Below are 18,497 nucleotides of genomic sequence, written 5' to 3' on the forward strand. Positions count from 1 at the left end.
AGGAGGAGGCAACTAAGAGTACTACATAACTCCCCAGCCAACACTAAGCTTTCTAGTGTTTGTTTGACCAATCAGCCCGACGAGAGGTTTAAAAGCAGGAAGATTGAGGAACATGGAAGCAGCTGTGGAAGCAGGAATCTGGACAGTGTAACAAGAGCCGGTCTCTCCAAGAAGGCGGCGCGACAGACGGAATGTTCAAGGAACTAGGGAAGATGCAGGAAACTGGAGGCTGGTGCTTGAGTACGGAAAATGAAATGGTTGCCTCACTCATCTTTGGTGGGAGCAGAGCCATGGAGAGCAAAGTTCATTCTTCACAATCCCCAGGGTTATGCAGTGTTTGCAGGGATTGTGAATATGTTTCCTGTGCCCCAGTTTGTTGTTCTGGCATGGGATTTGAATTCAGTGTTGATGTTTCTTATGGGTGCACCGTTTGAGCCTCTGCATTTGTGTTCTTTTAGCATGCTCACTGTGACAAGGCCAGCATTCTGACCTTGTCAGGAACTGTGGGCGGAGAGTCCAACTCGCCCCTAACTTTGGTCCCAGGCCAAAAACCTAAGGTCCCATGCTTGATTTTTATGTGCCAGTGTTCCTGTGGCAGTATACCCCTTCACCCAGACTTGCCTCTTCAAGAGAGGTCTTGCTCTTGTCATCCTGCTGTGGTGGTGTCTGGTGCGTGCACAGAGCGTTGTTGCACCCACTTGCGCAAGAAGGCCAGGACCACCGGACCATGCACAAGGAGAGTGTAGTAGAGAGTGATAGTGGTAGTTAGAAGAGAGGTATTGAGAGACAGTGGTAGTAGGAGATGGTAGTCGTTTCTTTATTTGAATATTTTTTATTCAGGTGAAGTACCAATGTCATGCAGCTGAATCAGTCTTAAAACCCATACACATAAAATCATTAGCGCCCAACCGACATGGATAATCAATCAATCAATCAATTACTCAGTTTAGGAGATAGTATTAGGGAGAGGAGAGGTAGTGGTAATAGTTGTAGATGGGTGGTAGTACTGGGAAGGGAATAGTGGTGGTAGTAGTAAGTGGCGGAGTAGTGGTAGGAAGCAAGCAGGAATTGGTAAAAAGAGTACTAGTAGTAGACTTAAGGAAAGAAGTGTTAGTAGAGAGGAGAAAATAGTAGTAGCAAGTAGAGTATCAGGAATGAGAAGGCAGTAATCATAATAATGAGCGGGGAGATAGTGTAAGAGGAGGAGAGAAGTTAAAATCTAAGAATGGAGGCAGGGAGGAGCAGTGAAAGACCAGGACAGAAGGTTGGAGGCAAGGAGAAGGGAGCCGACATGGGGGAAAAACTACCATAGCATTATCCTATGCTACGATTATGTTGCACCACTTAAGTACAAAGTCCTGCCCTTCAGCCTGAACTCGACCCCTCGTGTCTTCACAAAGTTGATAAATTCAGTGGCGGGCCTTCTGTGCTTGGGGGGCCATAATCTACCCTTATCTGGATGACTGGTTGGTGAGAGCGGGGTCACCCAAAGGGTGGTGCACTCCTGCCAGAGACTGGCGGATACCCTTCATCAGCTGGGGTTTTCCCTCGACCAGAGGAAATCAGTTATGCCCCTCTCATGATCTAGTGTTCCATTGTGCCCCTAAGAAGACTACAGTTCAGCGGGTGTTCCCCATGCCCGAGAAGCTTATGTCCCTCTGCAAGATGGTTGGTCACTTTCTGGCCAACTTGACCACCTCAGCATGGTTCGTTCCAGCACATTCTGGGCCTGATGGCCTCCTGGGTGTTGACTGTACAGCACGCCCATCTCAAGATGAGAGACCTCCAGCTCCACCTGGGGGATAGTTGGGATCAGGGGACGTGGTCTCAGTTGGATAGGATCCCAATACCACTGCTCCTTTGGCCTGATTTTCACTGATGGATGGCAATGTTTCAGTGGGAGCCCCCTTCATCTGACCAAAGCCTACCCTGGTGGTGACAACGGACTCCTCTCTTTCCGGCTGGGGGGCTACTCTGGAGGACTATGCGATTCATGGAGCATGGTCCATGACGGGAGCCCTCCTACATATCAATCTGCTCAAGCTGCACCCTGCACCTCAGTTTACTGGCCCTGACAGTATAGCCGGCATGGGGCACACAGAGGCATTGAGCAGAGCCGAAAAAGAGATGTGCTGCACCCCCTGGTGATGGAAAGTTTTTTCGAAGAGCAGCTGTGCTGGAGATAGTTTGTTAGTGTGCTTTTAAACTATACCAAATCACCACTGTAGTAGTTTCAGAGCACTTGTTCCTTGCCCGTGACTTATTGCCACACCGCCCGGGTGCTCCAGACATTAATCTGCAAGAGGGAGAGTGGCGAGAGAAGGCAGCAATTTGGGCTATTCGGCAAATCGAACTGCTTTATGTAAGGATGGATGTGTCCGTCCATCTTAAATGGTATGTCTTCTGGAAAAAGTTTGAGAATGGATATGTTTTGAGACAGCAGAAGTAATTTGGTTTGAAGGTAATTTTGGAGAGCTATGAATTAAATATCGAGTAGTGTTGGGTGTGTGAGTGGCTCGAACGTGCTCGGGCAACCATGGTAGAAATGTTTGCTTCATATATCTGCTGAATCCAATTGAATTACTGCAGATATTTCTTGAATGAAACTCCTGGGGATGCCGCACCAATCTTAATTAAGATGTCTGGTCCAAGAGTGGAACAGTTGTTGGGGAGAATTCTCTTCTATGGCTAATTTCCCTCACCTAGTGAGTCCCCCAGCAGCTTTGCTGGACTTCTGGAGTTTATTTTTTTCCACTTGGTAAGAGTGAGAGCTTTCCCCCCCTCTTACCTGTGTTTTGCTACATGTTTCCACCTGTTTTTGTGATTGTGGACTCTGAAGTACACCACTTCAGTAGCCCTCTTCTTTTGTGTGTCACACAGCACCTTCAGTCCTGTGACACAGGGTTGTCTTTGAGACTTCCCTCGACTCCATTTCTGAGGTGACTACCGTCCCCCGGAAAAGGGTAAAGTTACCATTAACTTTACTTAGTCAGTCTACCACAGATCCAGAACACCCCATCTTCCATGGAGTATTGGAAAGGGTTAATTCGTATCCCTTTTTATCTGTACCTCCTAGAGCATTGTTTCGCTCTTTTAACATTTAGACTTAGGCTGGTGGCAGTGGTATCTACCCTAACTTTTCTACCGCGATTATATTAGATAAACGTGGTACTGTTCTTGGCTATTATATTAGCCTCGAACATAAACCCGCTTGACCAAATCGTCTTTCTTTTGGCTCCGGTTGGGTTTATTCGCCATTTCTTTTTGTTAAAGTCCTTCTTGTGTTTTACTTTGCGCGGCAAACTAGGTTCGCCTTCTTTGTTCACTGTCTTTTGGCGGGTTTCTGCTCAGAAGCCCTCCTCAAGGCGTGCCTGGGTGTCTAGGTGGGCTGAATTTGAGGGAGGGGTGTAGTCACCCCCTGCACAGGGTATCCTAGGAAACCCAAGTCGCACTTTGTCATGATTGGCCAGGGTAGTTGTCCGGGCTGGACAAACCCCCCCTGCCGTGTGATTAACAGCCAGGCTGTGTGAATGGGGGGTTTCCACATAAAAGGCAGGTCTCTTGTGCTAGAGGTCAGAGAGTCACCACTGGAACTACAAGGAACTGAAGAGAAGCGGAGAGAATGACGGCTGCTGCAATTACCCCATCCCGGTGAAGCCCTGCTGCAGTCCTGAGCTATCTTCCCTTCGAAGACTCAGAGAAGATCTAGTCCAGAGTCTTCTTCCCTTGAGCTTGGTGGGGATAACCAGCTCAACTTCCACAGCCAGAGGATTCTCTTCCTTGGTCGAAATCGCTGCACGTTGCTGTAGTGGTCCGGATAGCCACCTGTAGAGCCTCTCCTGTTTTTAAGGAGCACACCTTTATACACCTAGTCGCTGTTGCCGGCTTCCTCCCTGTGTGGTTCAGACCCCATTCAGACGTCCTCCTTCACAACGAAGCTCCAGGAATTGTAGGTCTGCGGGAAACCAACAGGAACAAGTGGCAGGGCACCAGCTGCACTATTGGAACAAGGTACTGTGTTCTACTTGAGGAAACTCGGTGAATCCCTTTTCTTCATTTCCAAGGCTTGCCCTTGTCTTCCCTCCTTCTTATAACTTTTGCTTCCGAACATTGACAATATCGATGTACTTTTGGCTATGTTGAATCGTGAACTGTCGGACTGTGTGATCCTGGCAGCAGGCCCCGGTGTCTTTCGACCCTTTCTCCGGCCCTTTGACTTTTGAACTCCTGTTTGAGTGTTTCTTGATTCTGCCTGCCTAACCAAAATATTGCCTGTGATTTTTGCCTCCAACTCCCTCTGGGTATCTCAGGTGCGAAGTGTGTTTTTGCCCCGGTAGCATTTCATGTCACGGATAGGCGTTTTAGTAGACCGAACTGTCAAAAAGTGATCGCAATCGTATTCACGGTAACGTGTTTTGTTTGTAAGACCGGTTCATTCAACACAGGGTACTTACCTTGAGACTTGCTGTACAAAGTGAATTGGTTAGTTGTAGTATATTTAACGTGTGGTTTTTATTTGAGTTTAGTAGAAGTGTTGTGTTTATAACAAATGGTTTAAAAATAAATGTACTTATATTTTTTACCTGAAACCTTGAGTCAGTGTTTGCTTGAGTCACAGTAATGTGGTTCCTTTGTGTAATCTCTGCTACTGCTCATATACTCTTGAGATGAGCCTGGCTGCTCCGCCACTGCTACCACTCTGACATAGTAGTACAGGCTTGTACCAAAGGTAAAACTTGTATTGCCACCTGTAGTCTTAATTGTGTGTAGTGGTCCCTAAAGGCACTGCACACGATTCTGCCTAACAGTCATAAAGGTGAAAGTTGTTCTTGTGGAGGAGGAGAAAACTGGGGAGTGCAAGGGATGTAAATGAAGATAGAGGGCGAGGTGGGATCATTGATCTCTTAATCAAAATATCATAGATGAGAATTTCATAGGAAAGAACATCAACAAGAAACAACATTAACAGAGGTAAGTAATTTGTTCATATGTTTGGGAAGGATGTTTTGGAGGGTCTAGAGGGCTTGTTAAGATAACCAAGGGGTCTTGCTGCCATCTCTGCCTTGTAGAGAGAGGTCGCTGTTCTAGATATCTGTCAAGTTGCCAGGTAGGCCCACTGCAGACACGCCATACGTTACTACTTGGACTTCTTGTCAGGGCAGGATGCTTGGTGGTCACGCAACCCTCCAGAGTTTTGTGGTCTATGTGGTGTCTCCTGCCTCTTCCAGGTCTACATACTGCTATGGGAGTTTGTCATAGATGAGGAATTTGTGGGAGGAAGGAATGTATTACAAGAACAAATAATGTACCACTCACTAATATTCTTTCTGATGGATGTTCCTCCCTCCGATTCCTGCTCACCCCCTTAACCTGCCCCTCTTGGTGGATAGCATGTACTCCTCATCTGCCCTGCTGTCTCATGCTAAAGGAAAAGGGCGGAATTGAGGTCATGGGGCATAGTGGTTCCCTATATACTAGCCCCAATGTTCTGCCTGACGCAGGGTATGTAATGCCGCTGATCGGAGCCAACGCAGAGCCTCTCTGTGCCCCTGATGGCCGAATAGTTTCCGAAGGCATGTGGCGCTGGAGTTGAATATCCTAGATGAGGATTCCTTGATCACAATTCTTATTTAATAGTTGTAACCTTAAGCCATCCTCTTGATTATTGTCATGTTCATTCACTTCTGTTTTACTTTCTTGCTCTACACTTTCCTTAGAGGATGTCTTGTATTCTAAAGGTAAGGGAGTAGACAAGTTGGTATGATTTACGTAGCATGTTTAAGCTGTACACCTTTGTCTGTTGCTGTTTTCAATTTGCTTAAGGTCCCTGTGTACAAACTTAAACAATATAATTCCAGTGCTAGTCCAAATTGTCAAGTGTACCTCCTATTTTCTAGATTGTGGTTGTGTTTTCCCCAACTATTAGTACGTATGTTAGATGGCTCTACCCTGCCAGTTAAGCAAACACAAATACTTCTTGTGTTTGTTCACCATCTCCCATTTTTCCTACCCTCCAAAAAGACATCTGTTTACAGTGACGCTGCTGTGAAATTAATGTGTATACAATTTACATTTGTGTATATATAAATGATGACAAAAGGTAAATATAGAATGTTTCTCAGTGATTTAAAAATAAACCAACAGCTACACAAATGCCTTCCAGCTGACTGCATCAGTTTAAGGACTATTGCAAGTAAATGAACAGTAAGAAAACACAAATTGGGTACCAAAATATCTTTCGGGACACTGTTTTCTATTTGTACAGGGACATTCATAAAGGCTGTATTTAGGTCTTGTTGTGACTAAATGTGTGTATCATTTTATTCTGCAGGATCTCAGCAAAAGCCCCAAAACCATGAAAAAACTGCTTCCCAAGCGCAAGCCTGAGAGGAAACCATCAGATGAGGAGTTTGCACTGAGGAAAAGTATGTTCTCACTATTGCTACTTAAACATGTTTTACCTTTTGAAACCTGAGCATGGAAACAAAGTGGCAGTATTGGTCTTGTTTCCAATATTTCTGGAACTATTTGAACCATGTTGTTTCTCCTCTTTTTATTATTTTTTTGTCTGTCCACCTATGTTTTGTGGAGTGGGGTGCCTCAGGCAGCAATCGGTGCTTTGCTTGGTTGTTACCTTATATCAGAATATACAGCGATGAAGGCACTAGTGCATTAAAGCACCAATGGAGCTTAAACTGATGAAGTTTAACATTGCACACATGCTCCATAGGTTAGATAATGAATATATACCCTAAAGAAATGCACTGTTTTTCTATTTAACACATTCATATTCAGCTTTATTTGAAGTTAAGCGGGAGGTTTTTGCAGATATGGTCCCCCTGAACTGGGAAGGTTCTACCTCATGTTGATTTTAGTTTATACGTTGGTATTACCAATGTGTGCAAATCAAAGGATCCCATACTTCTTGTGGGAATGTAGATTAAGATTTAATTTGTCAAATAATATGGGGCAGTCTGAAATAGACATTATGGATAGCAGAGCAATCTAGCAGTTGTTTCGAGCTTGAACTAGAGAGCCAGGGTCCTATATCTACAGTGGGAGTTACGACATGAGAAGGAACGAATAGCCACAATCTGTGCAATTTGTTTTTGGATTATTTGTACTCCAGAATAGTTGTTTTTGTTTCCACATGATTTATAACGCATTTCATTAGGGAATCCTTGCCCCTGTAATGGCCCTTGCATTCTATTCAAGATAGAATTTAGAAAGCTCGAGACACGTTTTTCTGAAAAAACAAGTTGGCTACAATAGGTTATGTTACTAGGATTTGTACCACGCACCACTGCCATTTTCATGGTGTTCAGGCACTCAGCAGATTTGGAAGAGAGTGAGTGGGTTTGGTTAGTTGGGAAGATGGGAAAGGCAAGATTGTAGTATGTTTGTATTCACGTAGCAGATGTAAAGAACCCTGACCTCTGCTGGCTTTCAAGCTTTGCAGGCATTAAGTATACGAGGCCTCATAGGCTTTGCGTTCTGAAGGGTGAGTTGTGCCTTTAGTGTGGATATGTGTTGGCCCTGGAGGCACGTTTGTGTTATTTGAAGTATGAGGAGAGTTTTATTAAAGGCATGTGCAAGTGGCTGGTTTGCATATGTGTGTGGTGTGTAAGGTGGAAAGAAATTGACGGTGGGGCTTTCAAGTTATTGTTTTTTTTTTGTGTTGTGTGGACATGTGCAGGGTTAGATCAGACTAAGCACCTAAGCTTTTGATATTGGGTAATATGGACAATGGAAGGGAGTCTGAAGTGATCCGGGTCATGGTTGGTAGATTTGCTGTGACATTGATGGAAAGCTCCGGTTTAGAGCTGCTTATACTGAGCGGATTGTGTTCCATCCATGCTTCATGGTGGATAAAATGTGATTAAGTTTAGTAGCTTAGGGTGGAGGCCAGGAGTCGTTTAGTGCAGATGTAAATGAGGTGAGCTTTGTTATCCTACATCTATTATCCTGGTTGTTTCCTTCAGCGTACGGTCCTGTGGACTGCATCATGTGGCTCAAGGACTGGTGGCCTGGGAGGCCCAGCATCCCTCTTGGAGATGTCCCGGGAGTCCTGGATTTCGTGGTTCAACGGTGCGACACAGGAGACGGATGCCATCTTGGAGGAACTCAACAGAGGCTTGGGGCTTACTCCTTGATCAGGAGTGGTTATATAGAGAAACACCCTGCTTGATCGGAATTAGGTGCTCTCCTATGGTGCTCTGGTGGGGCTGACTGACTCCCTGTGCTTTCCACCTGCACGGGTGCTCCGAGGGTAATAGAAGTCCCGAACTACGCTGGATCCTTTTCTTGCTGCATTGACCGGATCGCTTCCCCCAGGCAGGGCTCTGAAGGCTGTGCTGGGCCTCAACGTGCTATGAGGATGAGTGGACGTATACAGTAGAGGTGCCCTGAGATCGTTCGGTCCTATCAGCCCCAGATGATAGCCTGGTAAGCTGGGTTGAGTGGGGAGCAGTTTTGCTCTGGTCCCTGTGTTCATAATCCTGAGCACACAGGAGGTTAAATCAGCTAGGAAAGCCAGACTTCAAAGTGTTTATCAGAAAGTGGGATACCCACCATGGTGAAGGGCCAACAGAAAATGGAGCAATATGTAGTTACCAAGAACAAGCAGGGTAGAGATGCGGACCGAAACACAGCCTTGGGACCTGCCCAGAATGTGGAAGGGGTGACTATGCAAGGCTTACTGGAAGCTATAAAAGACTCTAAGATATCCCCTTCATAAGGGCGGATTTCTAAAAAATCAATGAGTGTGACGGCCGCCAAACAACTGGTCAGTGATGTCGAAGTCTCATTGTCCCTGCTACTAAGCAGGATGGATGGTCTGACTATGGCGACAAGAACTCTTGAGCGAAAGGCAGAGGATGCTGAAGGACGGCCCTGAAGATGAAATGTACAGATAATTGGTCTACTTGAGGGAGAAGAAGGCCAATGTGCAGAGTTGTTTTTGGAAACACTGTTAATGGATACCTTCAGAATTAAGGACCTTTCAGAGTTTTTTATTATTGAGAGGGCAAATAGAGTGCTGCAATGCTGATCCCCTCCAGGTGCGCCTCCTAAGGCCACGGTGGCAACATTTTTGAATTTCCAGGATAGGGAGGTGGCGCTGGAGGAGGCACAGAAGCTTTGACATTTGAACATGGGGGCCACCAATATCCTAATGTTCCCCCGATTTCACCTAGGATGTGCAGAATCAACGTTGTTCCATTGTCATGGTGAGGAAAAATGCTGAGGGAGAACATCATCAGATATGTTTGTTTTTTTCTGGCGAAGATTTCAATAATGGTAGACATTACCTCACGGTTTTTCATGAAGGTACAGGAAGTCTGGGACTTTCTAGAAACACAAACTTGTAAAGCCGAGGGGGTACCTGAAACTCTTCAAGTCTATGATGCCGAAAGGGCCGTTCAGAGGCTGTAAAGCGGAAATGTCGATAGGGAATCAGTGTGGAGACAACCTGTCCATGGAAATATGGGGAGCTTCATATAATCAACATGCGGTGAGCATTCACAGTGAAAGGGACAAGGCAGGAAGACTTTTGGCATGGCTGTTAAGAGGGAAACTCCCAGGTCTACTATAACCCAGATTTTCAACAGTGTGAAAGCCTTGGTGTCTTCACAGATTAGGATTAACGCTGTATTGCAGGATTATTGCAAAACCCTGTACTCCAGTTCAAATACCTATGAAGAAAGGGAGGCCTTGGATTATAAGAACAGGTGAAATTACCCCACTTATCGGATGAAGTTAAGGCCCCTATTAGAAGCTACGATAGAGGGGAGATCCGGTGTGCTATTAAGTCACTGTGAAAGGGCAAGACATTGGGAGTCCGATAGACTCCCAGTCGAATTTTACTTCCCCTTCATTGATCTCTTGGTACCTCAGTTATAGAAAGTATACAGTTGTGCTCTGTGGGTCCGAATCCTCCTGGAATTAATGCGAGCAGCCACAATTATTGAGTTACTTAAATCTTAAAAAGATCCAAAATATTGTGACTCTTAGCGCCCCATTTCATTGATTAACATAGATGCCAGAATGTTGGTTAACATTATAGCTTTACGGTTGTTCAAAGTAATTCCTAAATTGGTAAATCCGGATCAGTGCAGCTTTGTAGGTGGGGGAAACAAGTCTATGAATCTACGGTGTCTGCATCATATTATGGAGAAGGTTAAAGAATCGAAGGAGGAACTGGCGATAATGGCCCTTGAAGCAGTTAAGGCATTTGATTCGCTTGAATGGCCTTGGTTATTCAAAGTGTTAGGAAATTATGGATTCAGCCCTACTGTTATGCAACGGATCCATGTTAATGTACCAAGATCTGATGACTAGGGTTAAAACAGGAAATCTACTTTCTGTAAGGTAGACCCTGGAAAGGGGTGCCAGACAGGGCTGCCCGATATCTCTGATAATATACGCTTTGGATTTGGAACCATTGCCTGACTATTCTCGAAAGTGTACATTGGAGGCGGCTATATTGATGGATTGTCAAACCCATGTAGTATTGTTGTACGCTGATGATGCACTTTTGTACGTGTGCAATGCAATGTACAATATCAATATTATATTGGCGGTACCAGACAATTTCGAAGTGTTGTCTGGGTTCCGAATCAATTGGGATAGATCCATGGCTCAGACACCAGCATACATTTCCGGATTGGGGCGGTGCAATGAGAACATGAATCATTTAAATATCTGGGGGTTCATACGTTTCATGGTATGGAGGACACATTTGTGTATAATCCAGGTAGGGCATTGTCACTGATTGGTGATGTAATCGCCTTTTACCAGAAACTACCTCTCTAATGGGTAGAATAGCGTTGTGCAAAATTATAGCCCATCGCGACTTTATTTCTTTAACTATATCCCTTATATGATAAAACCGGTCCTTTTTTCAGATATTGGATGTCAAAATCACAGAATTACTAAGGGGTACCGGAAAGCGTAGAGTGGCTTTGTTGATGTGGGAATGCCTCTGGCTTCTTTAAATGTATTTTTCCAAGTAATTTCTGTTCGAAACTGGCATCTGTGTTCTTCAAATAAATAAAAAGAAAAACTCCCTGCCACTGACAACCTGAGTCTTGGATGATGTCCTGTTCTTCAGCAAGGATGTTACAACCTAGTTCAGACTACTTGTCATCACTGCAAACCTTTCCCAAGCACTGCAGTCTTGACAGGATGTTTAGGTACAGGGTAGGGTTGTTCCATTGTTGTTCCTGCTCCCTAGGGGTTTCGGTTATTTCTTCTTTATGCTACACCATCCACATCTAAAGACAAATTGCTTGACAACCTGCTAGAGATCTGAATCTGCAGAGATGGTCTCAGTGAGCAAATATGCAACACATATGTTGTGATGGCTATATATACTCCAATCCTTCAACACCTATTCTGCACATGCATCCTGTTGCACAGCTTGGGCTTTTCCATGAACTTCAAGAAGTCTCAAGTTTAGCCATCTTGGTCCCACATCAATTTGCTAGAAATGGGAGCAGTCGGGCTGGCTCTGGTCGCCTTCTTTCCCTCATTACAGAGCAAGACTGTGCTGGTCCTGACTGACAACACAGTGGCCATGCACTACCTCAACAAATGGGGTGATGTTGGGTGCTTGCCTGTGTGCAGAGAAGCAAGCGACTATGGTTCTGGGCACTGGTGAACAATGTGTTGTTAGGGAGAATTCTCCAAAATGGCTAATTTCCCTTACCTACCGAGTCCCTCAGCAGCTTTGCTGGATTTCTAGGGTTTATTTTTTTTCACCAGGTAAGAGTGTGAGCCTTTTTCCCCACTCTTACATGTGTTTTGCTGTGTGTGTTTTTACCATTTGTGGGATTTTGGGATCTGGAGGCTCACCTACTCCATGGGCATCATCTTTTTGTGTGTTACACAGCACCTTCAGTGCAGTGACACAGGGTTTTCTTTCAGACTTCCCTCTGAATCCATTTTTCTGGGACTGACTACTGTCTCCCAGAAACATGTAAAGTTGCCATTAAGTTTATGTAGTCTCTTTAAACCACAGACCCAGTACACCCCATCTTACATGGAGTATTGGAAAGGGTTAATTATTATCCCTTTTTGTCTGTTTCTCTTGGAGCACTGTTTCGCTCACTTTTCATCAAGACATGGCTGGTGGCAGTGGTAACTACCCTATTTTTCATACCGCGGTTATCTTAAATAACCATGGTATTGTTTTAGGCTATTTTATTAGCCTCGAACATAAACACGCTTGACCAAATATATTTTATTTCAGCTCTGGCTGGGTTTATTCGCAATTTCTTTTTGTAAAAGTCTTTCTCGTGTTTTACTCTGCGCGCCAAACCAGGTTTGGTTCCTTTGTTCGCCGTCTTTTTGCGGTCTTCTACACAGAAGCCCTCCTTAAGGCGCCTGAAAGTCTGGGTAGGGAGGATGTGAGGGAGGGGACTTGGGACCGTATCTCTCCAGGACTGAAATCACTACACTGGCTCCCAGTGACTGCGAGGATCAAGTTCAAAACCCTTTGCATTGTCCACAAGGCCGTCTGGGGCCTTGGGCCAAAATACCTTCAACTCTCTTCCTAAATATCTTCCTTCTCATGCTCTTTGCTCATCCACCTCCAACTCCCTCAGGGTCAGCCGCTTCTCCAAACAACGAGTTGGGGACAGATCTCTCTCCGCTGCAGGGGTCTCCCTCTGGAACAGCCTTCCTGCCTCCCTGAAACTTGAGGAGAACCATCTCCGTTTCCGGAAGCACCTCAAAACCTTCTTCTTTGCCTCTGCTTTCTCTCCCCCTAACCCTGCTAAAATTACTGAAACTGCACTGAATCTGCAACTGGGCCACTCACCGTTCTCGGTCCTTGGCCCAGCCACTCTCCCCTGCACTGCCTCCCTGGCAACCCCTGCACTGCGGGACTGTGTCTGTATCCCTACAGCCCCCCTTCCCAGCACTTGTCTGCACTTACCTCGCACTTGCCACCAGCTGGCCCTTGTTATTTATCCTGTATGCTATAACCCTGTACTGCACTTTTCCCTCTACCTTTCCCCCCCTGCACCTTTCCCTTCCCCTCTACCCTTGCACTTGCGCGATCTGAATGACACCTGGCCTAGTAGGATTGTTGTCTGTCTCCCTTTGTTCCCCCTCCCCCTGCCTCGTCCCGCCTTGAAACACTTGTGTATAGGCGTGTTACAAATGCCATATCATATACCCCTGCCATGGGTTTCCTTGGTGACCCAAGTCGCACTCCTTTTTGATTGGCTGGGTGACTGTCCTTGCCAGGACAAGCCACCCCGCTGTGTGATTGACAGCCAGGCTGTGTGAATGGGGGAACATTGCATAAAAAGCAGGTCTCTGGGACTGGAAAGGCAGAGTCGCCACTGGAACGAAACAAGCAACGAGGAGCTGACAGAAGAGGACCCCTACAATGACTGAACCGCCCGGTTAAGCCCTGCTGCAGGTCCGAATCTTCAGAATCCGATGACAGAGAGGATCCTCCAGGAATCTTCTTCCCTTGAGCTGGTGGGACCAACCAGTTCGCCCAAACTTCATGCCAGGACTCCTCCTCTGGTCGAATTTGCTGTACAGAGCTACAGTGGGCCGGATAGCCAGGAAGGTCGGACCGTGCTTGGGATTTAAGGAGCGCACCTTTTATTCGTTGCTTTGCTCTGCTGCTGGTTTCTTCCCTGGGTAGTGCAGGACCCTCCAGTCTTCCTACTTCTTGTGAGCCCGACAGTCGCTTCAGGAACCGTGAGCCTGCAGGAACTACCAGGAACGTCCGCCTCAGCTACAGCTCCCTCTCCGTTATAAGGTACTGTGCAAATCCGGTTGTTTGTTTCGTTCAGCCGCGGTGAAAGTGTGTGAAATCTTTTGTGTTTTTTTCATTTATTTATTTGTACAAGTTAATAAACATTACAAATATAACACCACAATATTAACACTTTGTTTTAATCTATTTGAGCTGTTACGTTTATGTGTGTGAAATCTTTCTGCAACTAACTGAACTAACTTTTCTGCTGACCAACTCCGTCTGGAACTCATTGCACAAACTTTAACGCGAACTACCCTGAACCATGTGATCTTGAGCAAAAGACTTTGGCCCTAAGCCTTTTTTTACCTGATTCTATCACTGTAGTTCCTCTTGCTTAATTGCCCTGAGTACTTACCTGTTGGTGTGGTTCAATTTCTATTAACTTTGTCTTTCCCTCCCTTTTAAATTTCTGCAGTGCCATTTTGCTCCCACTTCATTTTGTGAGCTTAGCTTGTCTGGAACTGATTGGGAGTGGTGTGGTGTATTAAGAGTGTGATTTTTAAACTGCTTTACTTTAGTGAAATGTTATACAACTGAAGAGTAAATAAATGTATATTATTTTATTTGAAAACCTTGAGTCAGTGTTTGTTTGAATCATAGTAATTGCTGTCCTTTGTGTAACTATTTGATACTGCTCACTTACTCTTGAGATAAGTCTGGCTGCTCAGCCATCGCTACCACTTTTACTGTGTAGTACAGGCTTGTACCAAAGGTGAATTTGTACTGTCACTTGTAGTCTTAATTGTGTGTGTGGTGTTCCCAAAGGGTACTGCATATAATTCTGCCCAACATGTGTCTCGTGTGGCTCATCTGGCCAGTACAGAGAAAGTTGCTGCAGTTGCCTTGAGCAGGCAGAATTCAGCCTCCCATGGATTCGAGCTCTGTTCAGAAATTCCGAAGGAGATTTTCTCACTGGGGCATTCCTCCAGTGGACCTCTTCGCTTTTAGTCTGAACAGAAAGTGCAGGTGGTTCTGCCCCAGGTAATTTCCTATACAGGGCCATTTAGGGGACACACTACAGCAGAGTGGACTTTAGACCTCCTCTGTGTTTGCGCCTGTCCCATTCATTCGGCTCGTTCTCTAGCGGCTATGCCTGTTCTGGTCCATGTTGATTTTGATTGCTCCGGACTGGGCCTGGAGAACATGTAACCAGAGTTATTGGAAATGTCTATCTGCCCTCCCTGATGCCTTGAGAGGTGATCTGCTCTCCCATTTAGAAGGACAGGTTCTTCATCCAAACTGCGACAGCCTGAACCTTCATACCTTGTTGCTGAAAGACTGATGTATAAGGAGTGGGATTTGTCAGAGGACGTGCTGGACATTCTCCTTTCTGCCAGGATGCATGCCACCAAATACATTTCTGCCTGCAGGTGGTGTAAATATTCAGGGCCAGGAGAGGGATCTGGACCCCTTTACCTTTTCCACATCCTCCGTTCTGGATTTTCAGCTTTCTTTGGCCCAGACAGTTATGCAAAATGGCACTGCGATGTGGCATCTCGCTGCTGTTTTAGATTCCCAGACAACCCCTGAGCTGGACTCCTTTTTCACAATCCTCACAGTTATGCAATTGTAGCAGGAATTGTGAGATCAGTTTACTGAAGCTCTCCAGGCTCTGTAACATGGAGTCCCTGTTCCTGACATTTGCCAAGTGGATATTTGAGCTTCGCTGCACATGTTTGCAAAACATTACTTCTTGGATTCACAGTCAGGGCAGGACACTTGCTTTGTTAGAGCAGCCCTCCAGGCCTTTATGGTATAGGTGGTGTTCTTGCTCTCGACTCTCCTCCAGATCTAAGTATTGCTATAGGAGTTTATTATAGATGAGGAATCCATGGGAGGAATCTATTAGAAAAACAAATTACTTTTGCCCTCGGTTAAGTGCTTTCTGATGGATGTCCCTCCCACGGATTCCTCATCCTCTCAACCAGCCCCACTTAGCGGATAGATAGTACACCTTTGGTTCTGCAGTCCCTCAGGGTCAGTGTGCTAGGTAAAAAGGGTGGAACTAAGGTCATGCAGTGCATTTATACTGTCCCCAAGGTCATGTCCGGCCCGTAGAGGCATTGATGGGGCCGGAAAGGTTTCTGAAGAAAAGCTGTGTGGGAGATAGATATCGTATATTACGGATCCATGGGAGGAACATCAGAACGAACATTAGAAAAATATGTGATTTGTTATACAGGTGTGTAAGCTAGTTTCAAGAGGGGTGTTTTCAGATTTTCTAAATTTTATGGATGAATTTCCGTCGGCGGGAAGTAAGTTCTGCGAACAATCTCCTCCGGTGCTGACACAACATTGTCCCAGGCATTTGTTCTGCTGTTTTCTGGGGGAAAGTTTCTTTGCAGTCGAAGACCTGAGAGTTATTGAGGGGTGATTAGCATTTGAATCGAGCAACTAGGTACTTCAGCGCCATGTCATTCAATGCTTTTTGGGTTAGGCACAGGGATTTTAAGGTCATTCTTTTTTTTCTTTTCAATAGGAAGTCAGTGCATAGCCTCCAGGGCAGGTTTGATGCAATGAAACTTTATGGTTTGGACTGAGCGTAGATGCTTTATTCTGAACGAGTTGGAGGATGTCGATGAGTTGTTTTTGGGAGGTCCAGGAATAAAGTGTTGCAGTAGTCAAGTGTGGATAATGCCATAGCACTGGCAACTTCCATTTTGTGGTGCACATTTATGAAGGGCAGGATCCCCTTTAGTATATTCAGTTGGAAGTGACCAGATTTATAGATTTCTCGACTCTGCCTGGTAAAGGAGAGTTTGCAAACAAAGAAGATGCAAAGGTTTTTTCGCTTCAAGGAAAACTGTAGAAGTGGGACCCTCCATGTAGGGAGGCGTGGAAAGGGGACAGGGGGTGGAGAGCTCATGCCTCTGAAAATGTTTTTGCTGCATTTAAGCAAAGGTGGAGGTTGTTGTTAAGATGGATTTCCTAAATCAACCGTGGGGATGTATTTTGGGAAGCCAAACTATTATGGTGAACAGGGAGACACTGACGCCTAGCCAAACCCAATCACGGTAGCAGAGCGGCAAGGCTTAGTCTCAGGAGCAGAGTGGTCTGGGGCTACAATAAGTCCACATAGAAACCACCAATAATTCCAGTTAGAATGGTAAATACAAAAATATGCAGTGATTTGTTCAGCCTTTCAATGCACACCAAGCATTTAAAAGCTTTAGGCAAGTATTGGCATACACTTCCCACCCAACAGATATACACATTCACCCTTAGGAGAAGATAGCGTATGATTCAATAACCAGTCACACACAGGTATGTACTCAGATGCATGAAATTCAGTAAAGACACTTTAGAATAACCACAGAACACTTTCCATACAAGTTAGTGTGGCTAGCCCAAAGATGGTTTAGATCCTTGTTGTCTAAAGTCATAATTTTCAAAGTTATGCTTTTCATTCAGGTAGGTTTACTTAGAGATTGGGCAATGCTAGTGGTTATGATTCAAAAGTCACAAAGGTAAGTAATCTCACTCAATCCCAGACAATAGGATAGTCCTGGTAAAGGATCATTGATCAGGCTTCACTGACCAAAGTCAGGAAACAGTGATTTAAGGACAGGACTTTGCACCCATGTAACCCTGTGGAGAACGAGCGGGCAGGTTTGTCAATTTACCCCACTTGACTACAATTTCTATAGGGGCGGCTGCTGCGGTTCCGGCATCCGTTGGCAACAGTCTTCTGTGCTTGGTCCGGTCAACGAAGGCCCTGGGGTTGTAGGTGCAGAAGTCACTTTTGTACGCAGGGTTTAGTTTCGGTCGGTCACAGTGCTCTGAATTTGTTCAGACACCTTCCAGCTGAACACCCAAACAAAGAAAAGGTGAAGACTTTAACAAAGCAAAACAGACCAATTGCAACGGAAGTCAGGTGGTTACATGTGTTCTTCCATGGACCAACAAAGGTGCAAGTCCTTCACAGCTTCTGGTGATGCATGAAGACTGAAAATAAAGGAGCAATTGTCATATTGTACAAGTGCAAGATCCTCCATGCACTAGGAATGGTGACAGCTGCAGCAAGATAGCCCAGGAGAGAACTTGTCAGTTCACTGGTTGGACACTTTCGAAGTCTCAGATTGCACGAATCGTTGAGCAGATTGTTCCCACCGGTCCAGGGGTGGAAGCATCGGTGAGGGATTTCCTGAGATCACGCAGAGGAGCAGGGCTTCACTGGGACTTCACTGGAATTGCTGCTGGTCAGTTGCAGGGGATGTCTTCAGGCAGTCAGCTGGATGCTCTTCTTCGTAGAGGACTAAAAACAAAGCAAAAAGAAAGGGTGTCCCATAGACCTCTGAGAGGAAAGCAGTCAAAAGAAAATCTTTCTCAAGAGTTGTCAGTTTTCCATTCTTGAAGGGCAATCAAGCACTTAGTGATGTCTTGGCGAATTGGTTTAGCTTTGGGACTTGAAGGTGATCAGAGTATCATCAGTGTACAACTAAAAAGTGGAATTGATGATCTCAAGTAAGTCAGTGTGAGAGGCTTTGTGTGGCAGTTGGATAGGAGAGGACTGAGCCCTCCACTACGCTGGAAGTAGAGGTGAAGAGTTTGGATAAGAAGGTATTGAGCTTCACTTGAAGCCCTACCTGCCGATAAGAGGCTGTACATAGTAACACACCCCCTGTACCATGGGAATGCTGTCGGTTAAGGAGCACGGTAGTGAGATTGATATTGAGTGACAAAGGCGTCGGACAATTTGAAGAGAAGGAGAAATGGG

General features: G+C 45.4%; 1 protein-coding gene across 5 annotated transcripts in view; it reads left to right on the top strand.

Annotated features, from left to right (window-relative positions):
* ARHGEF7 (Rho guanine nucleotide exchange factor 7) overlaps window positions 1-18,497 on the top strand; it is a 1,715,641-nt gene that overhangs the window by 1,421,108 nt on the left and 276,036 nt on the right. For 3 of the 5 annotated variants that reach the window (XM_069636766.1, XM_069636768.1, XM_069636770.1), the window contains 2 exons: window positions 5,718-5,738; window positions 6,332-6,425. In XM_069636766.1, coding sequence (XP_069492867.1) covers window positions 5,718-5,738; window positions 6,332-6,425 — 115 coding nt within the window. The remainder of the gene's footprint in view (window positions 1-5,717; window positions 5,739-6,331; window positions 6,426-18,497) is intronic. The other 2 variants (XM_069636767.1, XM_069636769.1) reach the window with 1 other exon arrangement.

Source organism: Ambystoma mexicanum, chromosome 7p, assembly GCF_040938575.1.
Source record: "Ambystoma mexicanum isolate Mex_15411 chromosome 7p, UKY_AmexF1_1, whole genome shotgun sequence".
In the NCBI taxonomy this organism is placed as follows: domain Eukaryota; kingdom Metazoa; phylum Chordata; class Amphibia; order Caudata; family Ambystomatidae; genus Ambystoma; species Ambystoma mexicanum.